Source organism: Rhizophagus irregularis, chromosome 20 (genome assembly GCF_026210795.1).
Source record: "Rhizophagus irregularis chromosome 20, complete sequence".
Classification (NCBI taxonomy): domain Eukaryota; kingdom Fungi; phylum Glomeromycota; class Glomeromycetes; order Glomerales; family Glomeraceae; genus Rhizophagus; species Rhizophagus irregularis.
The window spans coordinates 3,706,140-3,728,309 of record NC_089448.1 but is presented as its reverse complement, the minus strand read 5'-3'; the positions used below and the strand labels follow the sequence as shown (position 1 = coordinate 3,728,309).

General features: G+C 30.5%; 7 protein-coding genes across 7 annotated transcripts; 4 read left to right on the top strand and 3 right to left on the bottom strand.

Moving 5' to 3' along the window:
• The first annotated feature begins 891 nt into the window (after positions 1-891).
• On the top strand, positions 892-3,115 carry OCT59_013410 (uncharacterized protein). The gene is made up of 3 exons (XM_066140779.1): positions 892-968; positions 1,066-1,376; positions 1,474-3,115. Exons 2-3 carry the CDS (start codon positions 1,275-1,277, stop codon positions 2,698-2,700), a joined length of 1,329 nt encoding a protein of 442 aa, XP_066001626.1. The 5' UTR covers positions 892-968; positions 1,066-1,274; the 3' UTR covers positions 2,701-3,115.
• A 1,906-nt stretch (positions 3,116-5,021) lies between these two features.
• On the top strand, positions 5,022-6,901 carry OCT59_013409 (uncharacterized protein; the record flags this gene model as incomplete). The annotated part of the gene is made up of 8 exons (XM_066140778.1): positions 5,022-5,141; positions 5,254-5,632; positions 5,704-5,824; positions 5,896-6,027; positions 6,092-6,183; positions 6,254-6,407; positions 6,485-6,638; positions 6,707-6,901. The coding sequence occupies 8 exons, from the start codon at positions 5,022-5,024 to the stop codon at positions 6,899-6,901; spliced, it is 1,347 nt and encodes a 448-aa protein (XP_066001625.1).
• A 276-nt stretch (positions 6,902-7,177) lies between these two features.
• OCT59_013408 (uncharacterized protein) lies at positions 7,178-8,398 on the bottom strand. Its single transcript, XM_025315483.2, has 7 exons — positions 8,239-8,398; positions 8,068-8,170; positions 7,943-8,003; positions 7,781-7,873; positions 7,648-7,721; positions 7,469-7,579; positions 7,178-7,398 (listed from the first exon to the last, which is right to left on the bottom strand). The coding sequence occupies exons 1-7, from the start codon at positions 8,375-8,377 to the stop codon at positions 7,317-7,319; spliced, it is 663 nt and encodes a 220-aa protein (XP_025182763.1). The 5' UTR covers positions 8,378-8,398; the 3' UTR covers positions 7,178-7,316.
• A 122-nt stretch (positions 8,399-8,520) lies between these two features.
• On the top strand, positions 8,521-9,795 carry OCT59_013407 (uncharacterized protein). The gene is made up of 4 exons (XM_025315482.2): positions 8,521-8,763; positions 8,864-8,964; positions 9,030-9,112; positions 9,188-9,795. The coding sequence occupies exons 1-4, from the start codon at positions 8,653-8,655 to the stop codon at positions 9,691-9,693; spliced, it is 801 nt and encodes a 266-aa protein (XP_025182762.1). The 5' UTR covers positions 8,521-8,652; the 3' UTR covers positions 9,694-9,795.
• OCT59_013406 (uncharacterized protein) lies at positions 9,733-13,178 on the bottom strand. The gene is made up of 4 exons (XM_025325139.2): positions 12,746-13,178; positions 10,150-12,650; positions 9,915-10,068; positions 9,733-9,846 (listed from the first exon to the last, which is right to left on the bottom strand). The coding sequence occupies exons 1-3, from the start codon at positions 13,077-13,079 to the stop codon at positions 9,931-9,933; spliced, it is 2,973 nt and encodes a 990-aa protein (XP_025182761.1). The 5' UTR covers positions 13,080-13,178; the 3' UTR covers positions 9,733-9,846; positions 9,915-9,930.
• A 382-nt stretch (positions 13,179-13,560) lies between these two features.
• On the bottom strand, positions 13,561-15,780 carry OCT59_013405 (uncharacterized protein). The gene has a single exon (XM_066140777.1). The coding sequence runs from the start codon at positions 15,657-15,659 to the stop codon at positions 13,719-13,721; it is 1,941 nt and encodes a 646-aa protein (XP_066001624.1). The 5' UTR covers positions 15,660-15,780; the 3' UTR covers positions 13,561-13,718.
• A 2,371-nt stretch (positions 15,781-18,151) lies between these two features.
• Positions 18,152-20,853, top strand: OCT59_013404 (uncharacterized protein). Its single transcript, XM_025315480.2, has 8 exons — positions 18,152-18,490; positions 18,578-18,706; positions 18,785-18,861; positions 18,932-19,016; positions 19,100-19,156; positions 19,325-19,408; positions 19,488-19,553; positions 19,639-20,853. The coding sequence occupies exons 1-8, from the start codon at positions 18,304-18,306 to the stop codon at positions 20,325-20,327; spliced, it is 1,374 nt and encodes a 457-aa protein (XP_025182759.1). The 5' UTR covers positions 18,152-18,303; the 3' UTR covers positions 20,328-20,853.
• The last annotated feature ends 1,317 nt before the right edge of the window (positions 20,854-22,170 follow it).

The window sequence follows — 22,170 nt, the reverse complement described above, 5'->3', positions numbered from 1 at the left end:
TCTATATTAAAGATTTTCGGATTGCCCGTGATTGAGTTCTAATGTTAATTACGCGTTAAATTATCCTAATGCAAAGCGTCGGAATAATAAAAAAATGTAACCAATAAGTTTTGATCTAACACGTGAGATAAAAGGTATATCCGTATATGACGAAGGTTTAACAAATCATATTTCTTATCACAAATTAACTTGATTTCAAACCAGTCATTTTACAATAAAAATAAAATTAGCTTTAAAGAAAAATACGGGTTGAAGCGTAAACTAGTACATTTATTCTTAATTGATTCTGTGTCTCGAACGATTTTTCTGATTTCATACTACACGTCTACACCTGTATGCTTCAACTGTCTCAGCCATTATTCTGTAATTGGTAACACGATCTCAATCATATGTGCCCTTTTGGATTCCTTTTTTTGGGTTTTGGTCTAATGACTTTGGAATTTTAATGAACATTCCACCACGTACGTCATCTTTAATTGCTAAAATCGGGTCCAAAAATTACAGAGAGAGAGAAAAATCAGTTCATTTCGTGTAGCCAAAAAATGCAACCTCCTTGGCGTCTCATCGTGTAATTTGATGGTTGCATAAAAAACTGATATGAACACCACTAAGCAGCACCCAAAGTAAATCCTAACCACTGTTGTGTTTCCTATATACTTGATAGTATCCAAACTTTGTTCTTTTTTTGTCGGTGTTTATCATTGTGCTTCTTTTCGTTTACCCAATCTTTTTTGATTTTGTTTTGTTTTGAAGTTTACAATTTAATTGTTCAATTCCTTTTCTATTATATTATTTCGAGTACACCTTTATTAAATATCTTATATAGCTTTTCTTTTTTTTCATTTCTTTCTTTTTTCATTTCTTTCTTTTTTTCATTCTTAATTTTTTTTTCATTTTCATAATTTCATTATTTTCTGTTGCGGGTCCTTCGGTGGTTCCCCTTTGTCAAAAGGGTTAGATACTTTCGGGTGGGACACGGCAACTTTGATATATTGTAATCTATTAACATAGTATTAACGTTGAAATAATTCATTTCTTCTAAAAACTTTTTTTTTTTTTATTTAGTTGTTGCCTTTAGGTCGTCGTTAAACCAAATTTTTAGTGACTAATTAGTTAGATTCAAAGATTTAGAACTTAGTTTCAAACTCAAAAACTATTTTTTTTATAGTGTTATTTCTTTTACTATTATTGTAGATCTTTATTTTTCTATTTTTTTTTTTCCATCCCAAAGAACGAGACTATTAATAAATAAATTTTCAAAGCTGGAACAACAAATGGCAAACGGAGAAAAGAGATTGATTCCAGAGGATAGAATGGAGAGGAAGAAAGGTTCTAAACGACGACAAACGGGCACAACTGCAAAAGACGATATTGAGGTAAAATAAAAGATTATTTTTGTGGCTAATAAACACTATCAACAGATTTCGAATTTTCACGTGAGATACAATTATTATTGTTCTTTTTTTTCGATAGTTATTTCAATCACCACCTAGTTCACCGCTACTTACACCAAAGTCATCACATCTGACATCATCATTAGAAGCACCATCTCAATTACAAACACCTTTATCTTCACCTCCATCTTCACGTCCTCCCTCACCTAATCCAATTGAGATACCTTATCTTACACCTTTACCAACTTCACGTTCTCCTACTCCAACTTATAAAGAAATAAGTAGTAATAACGTTGCTACTATAACTATAATTACGAATGATCATAATTTTATAGATGATGATGATTCAAATTATATTAGAAAAAATATTTCTCATTCACCTATGAAAATTGTTAATAGTTCTATACCTCCATGTGCTCGATGTCCTCCTGAAATAATATATCATATTTTTGAAATATTACGTACTTTATATCAACCATCACTTTTCTCTTGCATTCTGGTTAATCATCAATGGAATGCCATAGGAACAAATGTTCTTTGGAATTCCCCAAAATTTACTCATATGCGTTCACTGGATAAATTCATTAAAATCATAGAAAATTCTCCTTCATCATCAAATTTTCAACAACAATCAACCGTATATCATCCTTATGCAACTTATATTCGTACATTGGATTTAACATATTTAACAGAACATGATCGTAATAATTCATCTCTTTCATCTCATCTCCTTCGCTTATTACCATTAATTCATATAGAAAATCTTCATACACTTAATTTAAGTTTTGTTAAAGGCATCACTAATAATTATTTAACTAAATTATTATCACCATTTTTTAATAATGTACGTACATTGAATCTTGCAGGTGGAAGTAGGTCTGACACATGTTTATCATCTATTATACCAAATTGTAGTAGAATACAAAATCTTTCACTTGCATGGAATACTTCATTATCTGATGCATCAATTAACAAAATTGCGACAATATGTGGTGATAGATTACGTACACTTGATTTAACAAATTGTGAAAAAGTAAGTGATAGATCAATGTACTCAATTTCACAATATTGTTTAAAATTAAGAGAATTAAGAGTAAGTTATTGTCGTGGTGTAAGCGAAGAGGGTGTGAAAGCCGTTATTGAAGCTTGTGAAGGTCTTAAATTATTGGATTTAGTCGGTTGTTTAGGTGTTGATAAATGTTTTTTACTAAAGTGTAACGAAGAATTTGGTTTAACGAGAAGAGAATTAAAAGTTATTTGGAGGAGGGTTACTGATGGTAATACTTCTTGGGCTGATGAGAATTAAGAACAAGAAAAAAAAATTATTTCTTTGATTGAACCAAGGGTTATACCCGTGAGGATATAAATGGGAGAGTGAAATGAAAGAACGTTAATTAGATAGTTAGGTTTTTATTTTCATAACAACCATAAACCATATTAAATGTACATTTTCTAGTTCTCGTTATTTGTTTTTTTTTTTTTACTGTCTTGGGATAAATCATTCATCATTATTTGTGATTCCATTAGGGTTCGGAGTCTCTAAAGATTTATAGTTAAAAGAGATTTTAATTAGTTGTAAGATAAAAAATCACTTAACAAATATTCATCAAACAAATTTCCAAATTCAAATTCAAATCAACTACAAAAATGAAACTTTCGACATCAAAAACAATAAATTTAATCATTGTAATCATTGTGAATCATACATAAAATTTAAAAAATTTATAATGTTTATAGTCGTAAATAATTTATTTAAAGGCTATAAAATATATCTGATTCGTATCCAAGTTTAGAACATAATTAGTAAGAACATGACCAACCAATTCTTAATTTGTACAATTAATGAATGAATCACAAATTAATTTTTGTTTATTCAATCCAAAGAATTCAATCACTTCTATAAATTAAATTTTACTACTAACAATGGAAAATCGTTATTAAATTAATCTTCATCAGGAATTTCAAGTAGTTGAGTGCTTCTATATGTAATTAAATAACCTAATTTTAAGAAAATCTTGAACACATTAGCCTGGTTCGTCGTAAAGTAATATAATATAACGGTACTCGTTTTTTTACCTGTTTTGTCTAATATCTCCTTTTCTTCATCTACAATTTCTAATTCTGGTTTTTGTGGATTTTTTTCAAGGAAAGAAAAATCTAACAATCTGCTTACTGTCCAAGCTTCAGGATGTTTGGCAAATCCTACAATTTGACCCTTCCCAGCACCTCCATGTCCAATGTTAAGTCTATACTCTTCAGCGGCAGCAAAAATTTTTCCAAATTCCTCTTGTTCTTTTGTAAGAGGTTTGTCAGATCTATAAAGAACATAAGCCGTATGCCACTCAAAAATAATTTCTCTGACTTGTTGAGCTGTCGGCCTTTTTTCAGGATTTGCATCCCAACATTGTTTCATTAAATTTGCATAAATCGTTGGTGTACCAGATAAAATTTTTGGCCTCAATCCATTTTGAATATCTAAGCATAATTTTAAGTCATGAGCTCTGTCACTAAATGGAGGAGCGTGCGATAAATATTCCCATAGTATCATTCCAAAACTATAAATATCTGCAGCTTGTGTATAAGGTTGTTTATTTAATACTTCGGGTGCAACATAAGGTAATATACCAAATATTTTTTCCTCATTTCCATAGCTTAGATTACGTGATAATCCAAAATCTGCTAGATAAGGAAGGTCAACAAATCCACACAATATGTTACCGGAATGTATATCTCTATGAATTAATCCAGCTTCATGCATTAATGAGAGACATATCGATAAATCACGTAAACTTAATAAGACAGAAGACCATTCAAATTGTGGTAGATCGGGGTTTTGTAAGCGAGTACGAAGAGAACCTCTGACCATATAATCTGTTACCAACGTAAAATTATTTGTTGAAGGTTCTCGAGTTATTCCATGGATTAAAAGCCTACTAGCTTTATGTTGAGAGGTTTCATCCGAGAAGTAATGGAGATATTTAAGATGATTTTGTAACTTCGCGTAAAAATCATAAAAGCCGTAAACGTAAGTTATATATATGTATAAAGTTAACAATAGTTACAAAAATACAATAAGGAAATATCTACCTCTTCCAAAAATTCTTTTATAATATTTCTGGAATCGTTTATACTTTTCAAAGCGACCTGAATAGTTCTATCCTCTCTCCACCATTTTGTAGTTTTAATACCAGAACAAATAATTCTTCCTTTAGGCCAATCTGCTTTAAAAATTTTACTAAATCCTCCCTGAGCAATATATTCAACATTTTGAAATTTTTCATATGGTATCCATTCTATTACTTCTTCTCTATTTCGAGCACTTAATTGTGCATTTTGTATGAATTTATCAACAAACTCATTTCCACTTGTCCATTTTGAAAAGTCTTCTCGAAAACGTTCAGCATTACAAGGCTTACACCACCATGTGTTGTTAGTATCATATTTTGCACAATTTTTACATTTAGATTTTTTTTTGTTGGAAGACATTCGAAATAATTTCAGTGGATATAGTTCTGATGAACATGCAACAATACTAACTCTAATAAATATTTGTGCACGTGAAAGCGTGAAATGCATTACAACAAAAAAATTTCCTGGCGTATTTTGCGTATTTCAACTCAATACGAAATGGAACATCCACGATTAAATGATCATACTGAAACATCTCAAACATTTCGACCAGAATCTCCACGATTAGTGGAACCTGTTTCGTCATGTATTAGACGATCTGCTTCTCCTTCACCTGAAGTAAGGTATAATAATATGTATTCCCTATCACACTGCTGCTTCACCACCAACTTACAGAACAATATATGTTTATAAAAAAATTCTATTTATATATTTAACTATAATAAGATAGAATCATTCATACGAAATAAAGCGACGAACTTTGTCAAGTTTATCTTTTCAAGCTATACCAGACTTAGTTGATGATAGTGCTGACCTTGGTGAAAGCTCTAATTTTTACGAATATAGTGACGAAAACAATCATGACCATCGTGATCTTCACGAAAACCATTTTCATGATATCGAGGAAGAAAAAAATGGGCATATCATACACGAAAACTATTACGAGGATGGATCATATTATCATAATGATAATATTAGACATTTACCGAATTTATCATATATTTTTTCGTCATTGCCTTCTTCACAAAAGACTTTATTTGCTTGGGGAACAATACATCTATTTATGGGAATTTTTTTGTGGCTAAAAGGTCAATGGGGTTGCGGATTAGGTAACTTTTTGTATATTTTTCATTTCAATTGACAAATATAGGCTGATTATTAATTTATATTTTATTATTAGCACTTACTGGGTTTGCTTATCTTGTAATATTCGATGCTTTGGGCGTGTTTACAACTTTCATTTCGTCTGTTATAGCGACATATCGACCGTTAAGAGAATCTACTATACGAAACCCTTTTGGGTAATCACTCTTCTATCTTAAAATATGTTATATTATAATTCAAACCTTTAACTTTTTGTTTATGTTTTAAGAGTTCAGCGGTACGAAATATTATTTGGATTTATAAACGCGTTATATCTCTTGTTTGTTGCTTTATATATGTTGAAAGAAGGATTGGAACATTTCATGTTAGAAACCAGCGAGGAACATGTTGAAGGTCACAGGTAACTCTTTATTCCTTATTAACTTTATTTGTGTATCTTATTCTAATCAATATATCATATTTAGTCCAGATTTTCCAATGGGTTGGGTTTTGTTGGCTTTAGGAGCAACATTAATTTCGGCTATCTACTATCGTAACCATATAAGATTTTCTGCATGTAGTGTACTTATAATTTTATATCATATATATAAGTTTACTTTGATTCACGATACCATTTTCGTTCACAGTATTACGGTCGGCATCATCAGTCATAGGAACACGTCCGTTAAATTATTGGCAATTTAATGATGGATTCACAATAGTGCTTACAAATTTATTTACGTTATCAACTTTATTGTGTGGTTCTAGTGTTATCTTAGTTGGAGTCATTACGGAACAAAAGTGAGGAAATTATATATATGAGAATTATGTTAAAATTTTATTAACTCGATCTCTCAAACTCTTATCAACGTTTATAGTCATTCTTTGGGATGGCTAGATAAATTGGTATCGATATTGGAATCGATATTAATGTTTTATCTTGCAATACCCGTTTCAACTGCGTTAGGTAAAATTTTGTTACAGACAACACCGGATGTAATACTAATTAGTTTAGAAGATCGTTTACGAGAGGTATTTATAAGGAATTTCGAATGATATAAGTGAAAAAAGTCTAATTATTGATTAATTCTTAAAATTAGATCCAACTTGATCCAACAATATTATCGTTGACAGCAACACATTTTTGGGAAAATTCGTACGGACAATTAGTTGGTACAATATGTGTACAGGTTAATCCTGATGCTAATGAACAGGCTGTTTTAGCGAATGTTTATTCTCGATTAAGTCCATTATTTGATGGAAGTGGAGAATTAACCATTCAAATTGTAAAATAAGGAGAATAATGACGTAAAATGAAAAAAATCTAACATTTTCTATTTGTTAATTTCTAAAATAATTATCATTCCTACTTTATTTATTACGAAACGATCAGAAAAATGTCAGTCCCGTATCTGTCCAAGAACATCAGACTTTGATGCCTGGTCAACAGAAGACTTGTTTAATATATGGTTCATTTAATAATGACGACATCTCTAATAAAATCAATTTTAGACTTCATTAAAGTGCCTTGAACCAAAAATAAATAAACTAATTAATAGCCTAAGTTTATATAATTTGAATTAGAATTGGTTTATTTATTCAATGTGTACAAATGTGGTACATCCAGTGTAACTATTATTATAAGGTATATATATTAAGAGTAGTATAAAAAGATTAAATATTAAATTTACTCTATTGTCTATAAAATTTTCATCGTATAGTTTCATGCATTGCAAATTCGACTGTTTTAAACGGGATATCATCATCAGAATAGTCTTCATAGAAGAGCGGACTAATGATAATTGATAAAGTGAGATTTTGATCAAGTATAGCCGAAATAGAAAAGGTAAACAAACACATACAGTTTTGGAGCAAACACCTTAATCTGCCGTATATGTGTATCTTTCCCGTTTTGATGATTTGCTTTAATTGCTATTTGAAAAAGGTGTGCACCCACTGGACGACTTGTTTTACTACGTAATTAAATAACAATTATTTGAAACGTATGAATAACCAATTTAAAAAATTTTTTTTTTGATACCTCAATATTTCGTCTCCACTGAGCTGTATATCGACCCATCTAAGCGGCTCGTCAAGTTCAACAGTCCTTAAATCCTAATAAAATATTTTCCAATAAAATTTTAATGATGTAAATTCAGACAAGGTTATTTTACCTGAAGATCTCCATTATGAGTTCCAGCCCTAATTGTTATTTTGTTTGGTGTATAACTTTCATCACTTTTGTAATTAAGCCAAAGTGATATTTGCTATATATTACAAGAAGTATTAAATATTATGTAATTTCCCAATGGTGATAAATATTTCCTAATTCATACCACAACATTGACTTTCTGTGGAAATTGGATATTGACAAGGTGGGGTAAAGTACCGTCCGATCTAAATATATTATCCTGTTTTAATCAAAATATTAAATAATCAAAAGATAAAAATTTAAACTTACTGCCAATATGTCAAAAAATTATCATCACGCAATTTATCTACACCATTACCATGTTTCCAGCTTGATAGTGACCAAATCGCTGAAGAACCAATTTCTCGTAATTCTTTTTATAATTAATCGCAAAAGTTAAAACATTATCACGTAAAAATGCTTTACAAGACGCGAGTTTACCTTCGTGTTTGAATTCACTTTTTATAATTTTTCTCTCTCCTCTTCTTTGAGAGTATGAATTTTCTTCATCGTCAACAATATCTGCCATTTCCTCCTCTTCTACGTCGTCCGCATCTGGCATGTTATTCAAATCGTTCATAGTTTTGAAAATTTAATAGACGAATAGTATTGTATTTGATTATTTGATTGATAAAAACTCTGTTTGCCAAAAAAAAAATTTTGTGAAACCAACTATGCATTAATTAGTGCAAGTGCATTAATTATACTTATTTTTTTTTACCTATCGCATTTGAAGAACAACACTCATTTAAAACTTGTCAGGTTTCATTTTAATTTGTAATTTTAAAAACTTCGTTCATTCTTTATTTTGTCTCTTTATAAACGTGTCAAACAGTGGAAACTTATCAAATAGTAATGGAAAATTGCACGAATGACACGAATGTCTCAATAAAAATTATTTGTTATTCTTTTGTAGGATTCACGCTACTAAATTACGTATCTTCAATTTGTGTTGCTCCTATAACAGTAGGTGATATTTTGAAATTGATTTCTTTCTCAATTAAATTCGATTGACTGCAATTACTAATGGTTTTGTTTAATTACTTTTGCTTTTTGAATAATATAGGTATTTTACAATAAACTAGATAAAAGGAAGAAAGCGGTATGGAATAACACGTTTGTTAGTTATATTCACGCTTGGATTTGTTCGGTTATAACCCCGATATGGTAATTACCATTTATTTCATAATCCCATCATTATCAATTATTATATTTTTTTTTTACTTTGGTAGTTTTTATTATTATCCTAACGCGTGGCATGATATGATATACGCGGATGTAGCATTATGCAGATTTCAAATTGCTCTTTCAATCGGTAAGAAATAGTCAATACACACAATTTTGTATTAATTTCTATACTAATTAAACTAATTTAAATTATATAATATAGGTTATTTCTTTGCTGATTTGTTTGACTTTTGGATAAAGAATATTTTTATGGATTCTCCTGGGATATGGCTCCATCATATTGTGGTCATTACAACATTTGTTTTGTCAGTTGTAACTTGTAAATATTCACCTTATTTAGCTGCAACATTACTTGTTGAAATAAGTAATGTTTTCCTTCATCAAAGGAAACTTTATCTTATTTCCTTCAAGACAAAATTCACTCCTTTTTATCAATTTAATTCTTTATTACTTTTCTTAACTTTCGTTTTTGTAAGATTTACCGTTCATGGTTATCTTGTTTTAAGGGTTTGGAGGGAATATATGCTTTTTGGTCATATTGCTTATTGGAGAATTGCATTCTTGGGTATGGTCGCCATGAATGTTCTAAATTTACAATTATTCATACAATTGTGGAGTGCTGATTGGAGTAAAGCTTTTAAGAAAAAAAGTTCAAGTGCTATTGCAAGGTCTTCATCTACTGAAGACCATAAAAAAATGAATTTATAAATAAATTCATTATCTATAATATAGATAAATACAATAATCTTAATAATCTTTATATCACTATTGAATTTATTTTGTTTGAATAAAATTTATTATTTTACATAAAAATATTTGCAATTTACAAGAGAATAAGGTAATAAAAAAAAAAATTTTTTTCTATAGACAAAAAAAAATTAAATTAACATATTAAGTAAAATTTATAGAAAAAAACATCATTAACTTACATTTAGCCTTTTTAGCTTATTTTTTACATTTTGTTCTTCGTTTACGAAGCCGTCTCTTTTGTTCTTTCTGAACAAAGCCTTTCAATGCATCTTCAAAATGAAACATGTTCCACTTTTTACAAAACTCGGTCGCCGCAACTTGAGGATCGTCGTCCTTTTTTTTGATTACAATGATTGCATTAAGTTATAAATTTACAGGAACACGAACTTTAAATAAATTATTATTAAAACTTACATAACGTAGACGTAATATTTGTCTTCCATTTGATGGAGTTTCAACGGTAAGATTAATAATAAAGTCTTTATCGTTAGGTGCCGTTTTTGTGGAATTCGAGTTAGGTTCATTTGGATCTGCTGCACCTTGAGGTTCGTTGACGGAATCTTTATATTGATCAAGTATTTGACTTTCGTTGACGGAATCTTTATATTGATCAAGTATTTGACTTTCGTTGACGGAAGCTTTATATTGATCAAGTATTTGATCGTTTTGATCTAGATCTTGCCTATAATCATTATGCTCTAATTTTTTGTCGTTATTATCAATCGCGGATGAAGAACTCATAGATTCGACATTTACTTGTGACGAATTCTCGCAACGGTAAGATCTAGATGGTGGCGCAAATGAACTGAAATTATCAGACACTGTTAATGGTGTCGTATAATGTGAAATAGGTGCATTTTCTTTATCATTAATACTAAAGACATAGGGAAGAACTGGCACTTTTTCCTGCGACTCGTTCGAATCTTTAATGATTGCATCAGGAGGTTTATAGTTGTTGTTCTTAAGAAAATCTTCTAAAACATCAAAGTTATATTGATTGTTTTTATTATCTTTATTAATATCTTCCTGGCCAGCTGATGATTTTGATATTTTATTCTCATCATCGTCAAATGTCAATAAACTTAATTCATCATTCAATTCATTGTTTACAATATCCACATTGGTCATCTTGGCCATATCGGCCGTGTTGACAGAATTTGTAGAATCAAATATATCATTTAGATCTTTTGCCATTTCATTATTGATTCTACCATAAAAGATCGGAGGATGGGTGTTAATTATTGTTGATTCTGCAACTTCATTATCATTATTCGAATCAATATTAATTAATAGATCTTGGTTGGAAGTATCATCTCGTTGTTTCGGCATATCATCAGTAAACCATGCATCATCCTTAAACTCTGCAATTTCTTCAGAATTATCTTTCCATTTATCCCAACCGGATATTTCTTCATTGGGTTCGTCAACCTCTCTATCGCTTACAACTGTTAAAGTTTCTTTTAACTCTTTCGATTCGGGTAATTCAAGGTTAATAAGGTCACCGCACTCTACTTCCTGCTTAAATTGTTGAGGTTGAGAATCGTGCCGCCATTCTTCTTCAGTTTTCCATTGAGGATTACCTAAGCGTTCTCTAGAACCTTCTGAAACTATAGGTACAGGTCCTGTTGTGGTATCGGAGCTTGACCGATAATTTTCAACTTCCGAACCATCACTATTGTCATTTGAATGATCTGTAAGTTCAACTATTATATCATCGGTTGTATTTCCATTAATTAAACCACGTTCCATCTCACGTTCACGTCTTGTGTTTTCACGAAGATCATCCCATGTAGCTCCATTATCCACATTAAGAGTCCCTTGGCGTTCATAGCGTACTTGATTAATACCATCGGATTTAATTTTTACCGTCTTTGAATATTCCTCACTTACATTGACCCAACTACCATTTTGCTTAGACCAAAATATCGTTTCTTTTTGCTCTTCTATAAGGTCGACACAATATCCTTGCCTCATATCGTTCCATGGAATAGTATTCGTTGGAGGAGTACCCCATCCATCAGAATCGTCAAGTTCAAATTTTGCGGGTTTCTTTTTATTAATGGGCGGTTTTGGTTCCTGAATAGGTTTCCATGTAAGATCTTCATTATCAGGATTCCAAGTAGAAGTAGTAGCGGGAGGTTCAAATGTATTTGTTTCTGTTTCTGATACCCATTTTTTAGGTTTACCACCCCAAGCAGAAGCAAAATTTACATCCATTTGGCCCCAAGCCCCAAGGTCTACTCCAGAATTCTTCCTTGAGTCACTCATTTTGGAAGATTCCGAAAGAGAAGGAAATTCGGATAAGTATGTTTCCGAAGGGTTGTTTTTTATTGGACTAACTACTTGTGAAAATGTTTTATTATATGGATCCGGAACTTGATTTGCTTGAGATTCTCTCCGTTGTGGCTGACTATATTCTTCGGGAAAATCAGCAGCAAATTTATTTTGTCGATTCTTACCACCAGGCGTAAATGAATCATACGTATCTTGAAAACGGTTAACTTGCAAGTCACTTCGTTGTCTTTGAATAGAAACATCATGTTCAATTTGTTGATTATGGTTATATGACTTATATTCATCTTGTTCTCTTTGTTGTGGACCAATATATTCTTTAAAAGCATCAAATTTAGAATCGTTCTGTTGGTTTTGAACTTCATGGTTAACTCTCTGTGATGGTGGATTATATTCTTGACTTTGAATCAAATTCTCATTGTTTGATCCATTATAAATGTTCTGATCATCATAGTACTGAGGTCTATTTAAATTTTCATCAATTGGACCTGACGATTGAGGACTGCTTTGACCATTCGTCATTTCTCCTTGAACTGTTGGGGGCGGAACGTGTAGGCTAGGCAATTTAATATTAATAGACGTTGATCCGCTTTGTGTTATTTCAATAAGGGATGATAAAGAATCTAAAAGTTTGTAAGGCAAAAAAAAAATGCAAAAACGTTGTTTAATAAATTTACTAAATTTGAATTTTATTGATCATTTTTAAAACATAATATACCTTTACGATTTTTTTTGTATAGCGGAGAAGATTCTTGAGTTATATGATTTTTTGAATCTATATCAAGAAGTGATGGTTGATTAAAACGGGGAGAAATAAGTGCTGTACTTTGGCTTAGTTCGTCAACAGGTTTTGTTTCTTGTATGCCATTATGTAACGGGGAAGGGAGAGCATTGAAAATATCTGCACTATTTTGCTCTATTGCTTTTATTAAAGCTTGTTCAATGACGTCCGTTGGTATACCTAAGTGTGGGGCTAAGGCTATACTTAAATTATAAACATTCTTGTTTCTATTAGATCCGACCATATTTGGTCGAAATTCAGAATCTGACATTTTAAGCTTTATCAACGGGCCTAAGTTACAAAGTTTACAACTAGACTACAATATAGTGTCTTTATAAAAAAAGTTTTTTTTTCTTATTGAGATTATTAAAAAAAAAATAAAAAGGTAGTAAAAAAGAATGAATTATTTTTTAGATAAAAATTTTTTTATCTTATAAACTGACAAATCTATCACCCCTATATTTTAAGTGACTATTGAGCGTCATATATATTTGACAAAAACTTGAAATGACAAATCAAAATACTCAATACGTGACCTAAGTAACAATGTTAAAATTTTTTGTTCCTTTATATAGCAATTAAACATTTGACAGTACATTTCATCAAGTGATATATTAGTATGCAGAATAACCTGACTAACTGTCATTGTTACTAAATTTGAAAGAAGTTAAGGCTGTGTGTGATTGTGTGATGTTAGCTTAAAATTGACCTTTGTTGCAATATCACGCTATAAAAAGTAAACAAAAGAAATAGAACATAAATAGTAATATTTTCTATTTTATTAGTATTATTTGTATTTATTGATGTATTTGTCTAATTCGCAGCAGAAATACATGGAGCTACCACTATATTCTTTAAAACATCGCAAACAGATAAGCTTGCTTTAAAAAAGTTTTTGATTAATTATTATTTAACTAATACCTAATCGCTTTTCTTTCTCCTCTTTAATTAAGCATTCTAAAGCAGGCATTACCACAGGATTTGTAACCTTCCATAAGTCACAAAAGTCTTTTGCTAAATCCATTGGATCATCATGTACATGAACTTCGATGGCCTGTGTTTTACCTTCTGAAAGTTCGACATTTATAGTAAGAAGTAGTTCACCACGATCATAGCGATCAACGCGTGATGCTTGCTCCTTCTCTGGTTCATTATATCTTGATATGTGACCGGATTTATTCTGTTGTCCTTCGAAACCATTTTCATCATAATCATCATAATATTCATTCCGTTGATTTTCGACATTATTACCCTGTTCATAATATTTATTACCTTTCCAATCTGGGTCATTATATATATGTGGTTTATCACGAACAGGTGAAGGAGATGGTTGCTTTCGGTATGGAGTCGAATCAAACTCTGGGGGAATATACGGCAAGGTATAATCTTGTACAGGTTTTGCTGGTCGTGGAGAACGAGCAGGTGACTGATGTCGAATAGGTTGGGATTTATTTGAAATCGCCTCATTTGCATATTGTCTTGGCGAAGGATGTTGAATAGGTGGAGGACTAGGTGGAGGACTTGAAGATTCCCAAAAAGGCGTATTAACCAATTGCGGAGACCATGAATTTTGTTTTTGAGGTTGCTGGGTTTGCTGAGACAGCTGAGGCTGCTGAAGCTGTTGAGAACGCTGAGGTCGTGAAGATGGTGAAGGATTCCGTAAAGGTCGTGAAGTATCCCGAGAAGGTTGTGAGACATCTCGAGAAGGTTGCGAAACATCTCGAGAAGTATCTCGAGAAGGTTGTGGAACAACATCCCGTAAAGGTTGACGTTGTGAAGATTGTGAAGGTGGTGGAGATGGTTTTTTTGATGTTTGTTGGGTTTGCTGTTGCGCTCGATTCGGAGGTGTTGGTTGTGTATTTTGTTTTTGATTTTGAGGAGCTGCCACCTTAACTGGGACAGTTGCATTAAGAATTTTCTGAGTAGCAGGTGGTTTTTGTGTTGGAACATTATTAATTGGTTTTGTTGCCATGGCCGATTTTATGGGTGGTTTTGTAAAAACTTTGGTTTTTGGTATAGGCTTTCCCGAGACCCCCCTACTTGGTCTCCTATGGCCACCACCTTTTTGTTGTATAGCTAAAACGGTTCTCTCATCCACAGGAATATAATTTTTACCGCGACGATGCAATTGACCTCCACCTAAACCATCGCCTCGTTCTTTTGTATTTGGATCAGCAAGACTATGCCATGCTGATAATTTCATTTTTATATCATCTGGACTGATTGTTTCGGAATTCTGATCCGTTGATGTTTCAGATTCTGACGGTGAAGGACTTTCCTGAGCTTCATAATTTGAATGTTGTTGTTGTCCATGAGTTTGATTGTCATACTCCTTATGAGTTTTGCTAAAATTATTATTATTGTTCATGTGCATGTCATCATTATTAACTTGATTCGCATCTGTAGATTCATAATATCTATTATTATTATCCGTATATGAATTTGTTTTATTTACATCTTGGTAATTTCTTCTATCATCCGTGTACCCAGAATTAATATTATTAGTAGGATAATTTTGATTATCATCATTTCCCCAACCACCACTATTATTATTATTATTATCCCAAGAACTACTACCATTACCCCAAGAATTCCATGAATTTTCACTCTCATCTTGATTACTGGTGGTACTAAAAGATCCTCCCCAGGACGATTTTGAAGCGACCTCACTGCCTTTTGTCTTAAGTTCAACATTTTTCTTATTAGACGTATTCCAACCAGAGCCTAGGATCGCATCAGAGTTAGTGGAGATAACACTATTAAAAGCGTCAATCACTGAGTCGATCGTATCGTTCTTTTTCGAACCACCATTTCCGATTATATCGTTCCAAGCATTGTCTGGGTTTTCCATAACTAAAAGTCAAATAAAGAGATGACTTCGTATTGAAAGTATAGTAAGTGTAATAAATTTAATTTATAGGAAAATTATTTTTTGAATCCTTATTAAATCTTCAAATGAAGAAATAAAAGATGAAAAATAAACCAATAAAATAATGCAAGCGACCAAAAGTAGTCTAACGCTAGTATGACGAACGTCAAAATAGCAATTCCTTTCTTTTATGTAAAAGATTTTCCCATTGAGATGAACCGGATAATATTTGTACATCACGAGATTTGTGTGGCACAAAACACAAGTCACGACGATTGATTTCTCACATCTTAATAAAAAGAAGATAGTCCATTAAAAATTTGTGTAGTAAATGGATCATTTATGATTTGTGGAGGTAAAACTGTGATTCGATTCAATATGTAATCATTATTGATTGGTAAATGTCTTTGAATTCGTCGTCTTCTATTAAAATTTCTTTGACGACGTATTTGACCATTAATATTTATAAATGAAGACATTATGTATTCACAAAGAAAAAAAGAAAAAAATATTAAAATAAATAATAAAAAAAAGCCAAAATGTCATATTTATAGTTTTAGAAGTGATACCAATTCATAAATTATCTTCATAAAAATGGTTGCTGATTACAATAATCAAAAAGAACTTTAGACCGTGTATCACTATCCACTAGACGTCTAAACGTTTTCGTCTTGTTTAAGATATAAGACGAGATTTACGAAATTTTATCACGTGGCATGATTAGATTAATTACCATGTGACATAGGACTGATCATCATGCGAGAAACTTATTCCCGAAGTCCGAAACTCCGAAAACATACCATCCTATAAATAGGAAAGAATGACATTGTTGTTCATAAAAATGTAATTTAAGCTATTTTGATAAGAACCTGGTAAAGTACAAAAATTATTGCATTTCGTTATAACAACTTTAGTTTTGTGAAATGTAAATGAACGATCATTTATAACGATAACCGGGTAAAAACATTTAAATTAGTCATTGTTTCCGAATAGAAGGTCAAATCGTGACGTGAAACAGAACTTTAAGTTCTTCCATTCTTAAAAGACGTAATCTATTAGAAATCTAAATATAGAGAAATTAATGTTACTCAAACTTAGAAAAAAAATGAAATGTTTGTTTATCAACAATTCTATAAAGAAACTTACCAGAGAATATTCTTTTTATTCTACACGAATTCTCGGTATTCCTTTTGATAACCATTTCCGTTAATCTTATCTGTCAAAAAAAAAATTCATATTATTTTTCTGAATAACACCTGTTCAAGGAGGTTCTATTCGTACAAAATGTTTCCAATGCGGAAATCCTGTATTTATCCTGGTTTTTTTAATTTAAAAATATAATGAAAATTGGCAATATGTTCGCTGATTATATTTTTTCCTTTAATATTCTTTATCGGAATCAATTCCGATTTATTGATTTATTAAAATTCCAGAACTTTTCATAAATCAAATATAGAGAGAAAACAATGAATATTGCATTGTGACCATTTTATATTATTTCTATTTTCGCATGGTTTTGTAATTTTGTAATAATAATAATAATAATACTAAAATATAATAACTACGATAATAAAAATAATCCGGGATTAGCATCGCTCCTTGTTATTGTAGAGATGTGTCATAATTATAACAAAAATTTAGAACAAGAACATAAATGAACATATTTAATTGTTATTTTCATACGATCCTGACGTAAAGATGAGTAATACCAACGATACGGCTATATAAAATAAAATACGGTAATATCCCCCCTTCCGATTAGCCTAACAGCGCCAATATCAAATACGCCGTTAGTATTGTAAATATATATAAATTATTTACCAAGCCACAATTAATATATTGTAGCCACACCATCTATTCTTTGGGCCTTCAGCAAAAATGAATTTTAAATTAAAGAAATTAGAGAATCAACTGTTGTGTACGGTGCCAGAAATGACGAAAGAATTTTCTATTTAACACATATTTTTTTTGTAGAGCTCAAAAATCTTTAAAATGCCCTTTCCCTCTTTTTTTTCTTTTTTTTTTTTAAAAAAAAAATTTTTTTTTCTCGAACAAATCTAATTGTAAATAATATCTCCAAAATTTTGGTGGCATCTTTTACCACGGAAATTTCGCAATCCATCAATCATCAAATTATTTTTTTCTAAAAAAAATTATTATATTATTTTTTTTTTCATTTTATCATTTTTAAAACCTGTAAGTAAAAATACTTAATTTATATTTATTATAAATAAATTTTATAATAGCTTTGTTTGTATATATATATAAATTAATCAAACTGCAGTAGTAAAAATTATTTATAATGAGTAGTGTATAGATAATATTTGTACTACTTACGATATAATAAGAAAAAAAAAATGTTCTTTCTCTGAAGAAAAATTCCGCAAAAAAAAAGCACTTCTATTCTAAAAGGTATACTGTAAAAGTCCGAAATAAAATATAAAAAGTATAAAAGCTAAAAATTTTGGTTTTTTGTTTTAGCTTATCTTGTTGGAAGCTTTTGCGAGTTGGAAAAAAATTAAAACTTATTAAACTTTGAACCTAACTAATAAAATAATTTTTAATAATTTTTTTCATACCTTAATCTGTTTCTTAGAAATATTAATATAATAAATAAACGATAAAAATGGGTCAAACACTTTCAGAGCCAGTTAAAGAGAAACATTCAGACAGTGGCCATGACGATCGTCTGTTATTTGCTTCGTCTGCAATGCAAGGCTGGCGTATTAGCATGGAAGACGCGCATACTGCCGAATTAACACTTGCAGATAAAAAAGGTTATAGTTTTTTTGGTGTTTACGACGGTCACGGTGGTAAATATTTTATAATATAGTCATAATTATTTTATATTATAATAAAAAATCGTTAATAAATTTTTTTTTCGTTTTGTGTATTTTAAGGACAAAATATTGCTAAATATAGCGGTGCTCACTTACATGAACGAATTGCTAGAGACCCTGCATTTCCTAATAATATTGAAGAGGCTATAAAAAGTGGATTCTTGGGGACTGATGAAGACTTGAGAAATGGTATAAAAATCAATCAATGATTTATCGATGGAACTTTATTCTATTTAATATGTTGATCGAATTTATTTTTAATTTTAGATTCACAATATGCTAATGATCCCTCCGGCTGTACCGCCGTTACTTCAATAATTACGCCTCAAAATCAAGTCTATGTTGTATGTTTTCATTTATTTAATTTACTTATTAATTTGAGCAAATATTTTATACTTTTTATCTTTTTTTTAGGGGAACGCGGGTGATTCTCGTGCTGTTATCAGCATAGATGGAATTGCAAATCCTATGTCAAATGATCATAAACCTGTTAATAAAGGTAGGTTCCATTTAACTTTAAGAATATTAAAAATATTATGTATGTTATATATATTAATAAGCTAATTTTTTTTTTTTTCGTAGAGGAATCTGATCGTATTACGAAAGCCGGTGGTTTTGTTGAATTTGGTCGAGTGAATGGTATGATTCTCTTTATTGTCTTAAAGATTGTTTTCTACTTGTGGTTTTATAGTGATTGACTAAAACTTTCTATTGTCAAAAATCACGAAAGACTAAGACCAATATCGAAGCTTTATATACCGATTTTTTGCATAAAAATTTATAATTTATAATTTATATTTTCAATAGGAAATTTGGCCTTGTCGCGTGCTATTGGCGACTTTGAATTTAAACAAAATCCAAGTCTAACACCAGAACATCAAATCGTAACAGGTCTGGTTATAATTCCCTTTTTTATTTATTTATTTATCTTGTATTATTTTTGTACTTAATAATATTATACCATTTACAGCATATCCTGACGTCAGAAAAGAGGATATTACAGAGAAAACAGAATTCTTAGTATTAGCTTGTGATGGTAATTTCTAATTACTGATTTTTCGCACTGAATTTATTTAATTTGAAAAGTTAGTTAATTTTAAATATTCCTATATATTATCTAGGTATATGGGACTGCCTTACCTCGCAGCAAGTTGTTAATTTTATTCGTCGAGAGATCTCCGTACACCGCAATCTTCAAAAAGCTTGCGAGAATTTGATGGAAAGATGCTTGGCTAAAGATAGTGAACTTGGTGGAATCGGATGTGATAATATGACTGTTATCATTGTCGGTTTTCTCAATGGTAAAGTTGTAGATGATTGGTATGATTGGATGGCTTTAAGATACGGAAAAGTAGGACACGAATACGAAGAAAGTGATAACAGGCAGCAAAAAGGTGATGACTCTGAATATAATGATGATGATTCGGACGAAGGTTTAGAAATCCCTGCAGATACAAGTACAGAAGATTACGTAACTGACGATACTGATCTCGAAAATCAAAATGAACTAACTATTGATGATATTCCCACACAACATCGAAGAGATAGTAGTAGCAGCTTTAGTAGCGTTGAAAGTGGCAATTCAAGTCGTAGCAACAGCACCGATAGTGTCAGCAAGGCTGATAATGATAAGTCCGAAACTATCGATAGTCCTATTTCTAATCCACCACAATCCCCACATAATTCAAAATCACTTACGGATGATAAAACAACAATCAATGCTCCTCTTAGTCCGGGTGGTAAAACAAAAACATATGATTCAGCTACTTGGCCTTCTCTACCCAAAAAGGACCAAAATAGAAAACAATAAAAAGAAAAAAGAAAAAGGAAGCTCTCTCTTACTTTGCAACATTCACTTAGGAAATGCAGAAAATGACTAAAAATACTAATGGGAATGAATTTTTGTTTCTATTGGTTGGCAGATACAGGAGTGACAAATATTGCATTACCCGGCAAAAAAAAATAAACAAATTATCTAAAAAAAAGAAATTTATACATACTAAATTAATCAATATATTTTATCATTAGTAATTAGTATGTTTGTATCTAATAACAAATGTAAAAAATAAATGATTGTTCTTTTTTCTTTTTAAAAAAAAAAGAACGAGAAAAAAAAACAAATTCGAAATTTATCACCAATTCCAGTAGCAATTAACTTGTTTGGTTTTAATAGCGCGATTGCTCTAGTAAGTTGTCACAAAAAGTTCCAAGTTTAGTTGCGTTGTTAAGAATCCTTTTTTATTATTAATTATACTTTCATATTCTTTAATATTACATATCTGTATATTTATGTTTTTTGAATAAATAAATATTAATAGTTAAAGAAAAATTGATAACAATAAAATTTCTCGAGATTTGGTTTCGTGTATAATGATTATATTTATAATATGGTTTATAAATGAGCTCTTAACAAGGTATGATAGATACATCCGTTGACGTCGGATACAATGGAGAGTCAGGTGAAAGATTTCTAACCAGAGTTATTTTTAATAATAATGGCTTTAATGAACTGTCTTATTTGAAAGTTCAGCGAACTCAAATTACTGCAACTCAAATCATTATTAAGTCTCTTAATTGAGTGATAAAGTATATTATGATATATTCAGTAAATTTGATTACATACCTGATAATCCAATGTGTAAACTTTTGACATTTAATTTTATTTCTTATCTGATCTAAAATTAAGCAAATAAGCAATTGAAAAGATTCCTAATTGGAAATTAAACCAAATCATTAACCATTTTTTGATTATTTTCATGATTTAATTTGATAGTTTATAAAAAATTATGGAATTTTAGGATCGTGTAACCAAATACACGTGCGGAAAGCTCATTGGCGATCTTAGTGCATTAATTTCAGACACGATATACAGACATAATTTCAGAGCGAAATTGTAAAGTATTAGTTTTGCGTTATTTTTAACTACAATGATATTGAAGCGGATTTATGATCCTTTATACGTTTTACAGTCAGTTCCATGGCAAGGAATTTTCATTTACCCATCAATGATCCTGCTTCAAAATACAGGCTTGAAATAATTGTAAAATGATGTCATAATCGTGAAAAATTAGCGTATTCACATGAATAATAACATTTTTTCGTAAATGCTCAACCGTAAGGCGATTTGATTTGTAAGAGAAAGTTATTAATAAAATTTATTGAAATAATCGGTTGAGTTACATTATAGAATCCACTCTCATTCCTGTTCATTTATTTCATTCGTCTCGAACTAGAATAACTAGTATATCAATCAAAGTAAAAACTAAAAACAATAGAATTTTTTTCTTACTTCGAATATATAGGAAGGCAGAACTTCTGTGATATTTATTAATTGCACTTTTAATTTGAAATCTTTATATTAATAAATTATACAAATTGACAATCATATTTTGATAGATATAATGGAGACTATAAAAAATTTTATATATGATTCTTTAGATTGATTATACACGGGTGTTTCAAACACGCATCACATGTTCTTATAACAATAAAAAAACTTAATAAGCAACCTTATTTCCATTGGCCAGTTTATTACGTGACGTTAAAAAAAACAATCCTGGTGCGAAGCAACTACAACTAGTATAATATAAAAAAAAATAAGTGTATTTTTACCTATTTTGCAAGTTTACTTTAAGTGTCAGAAATGGTTTCAA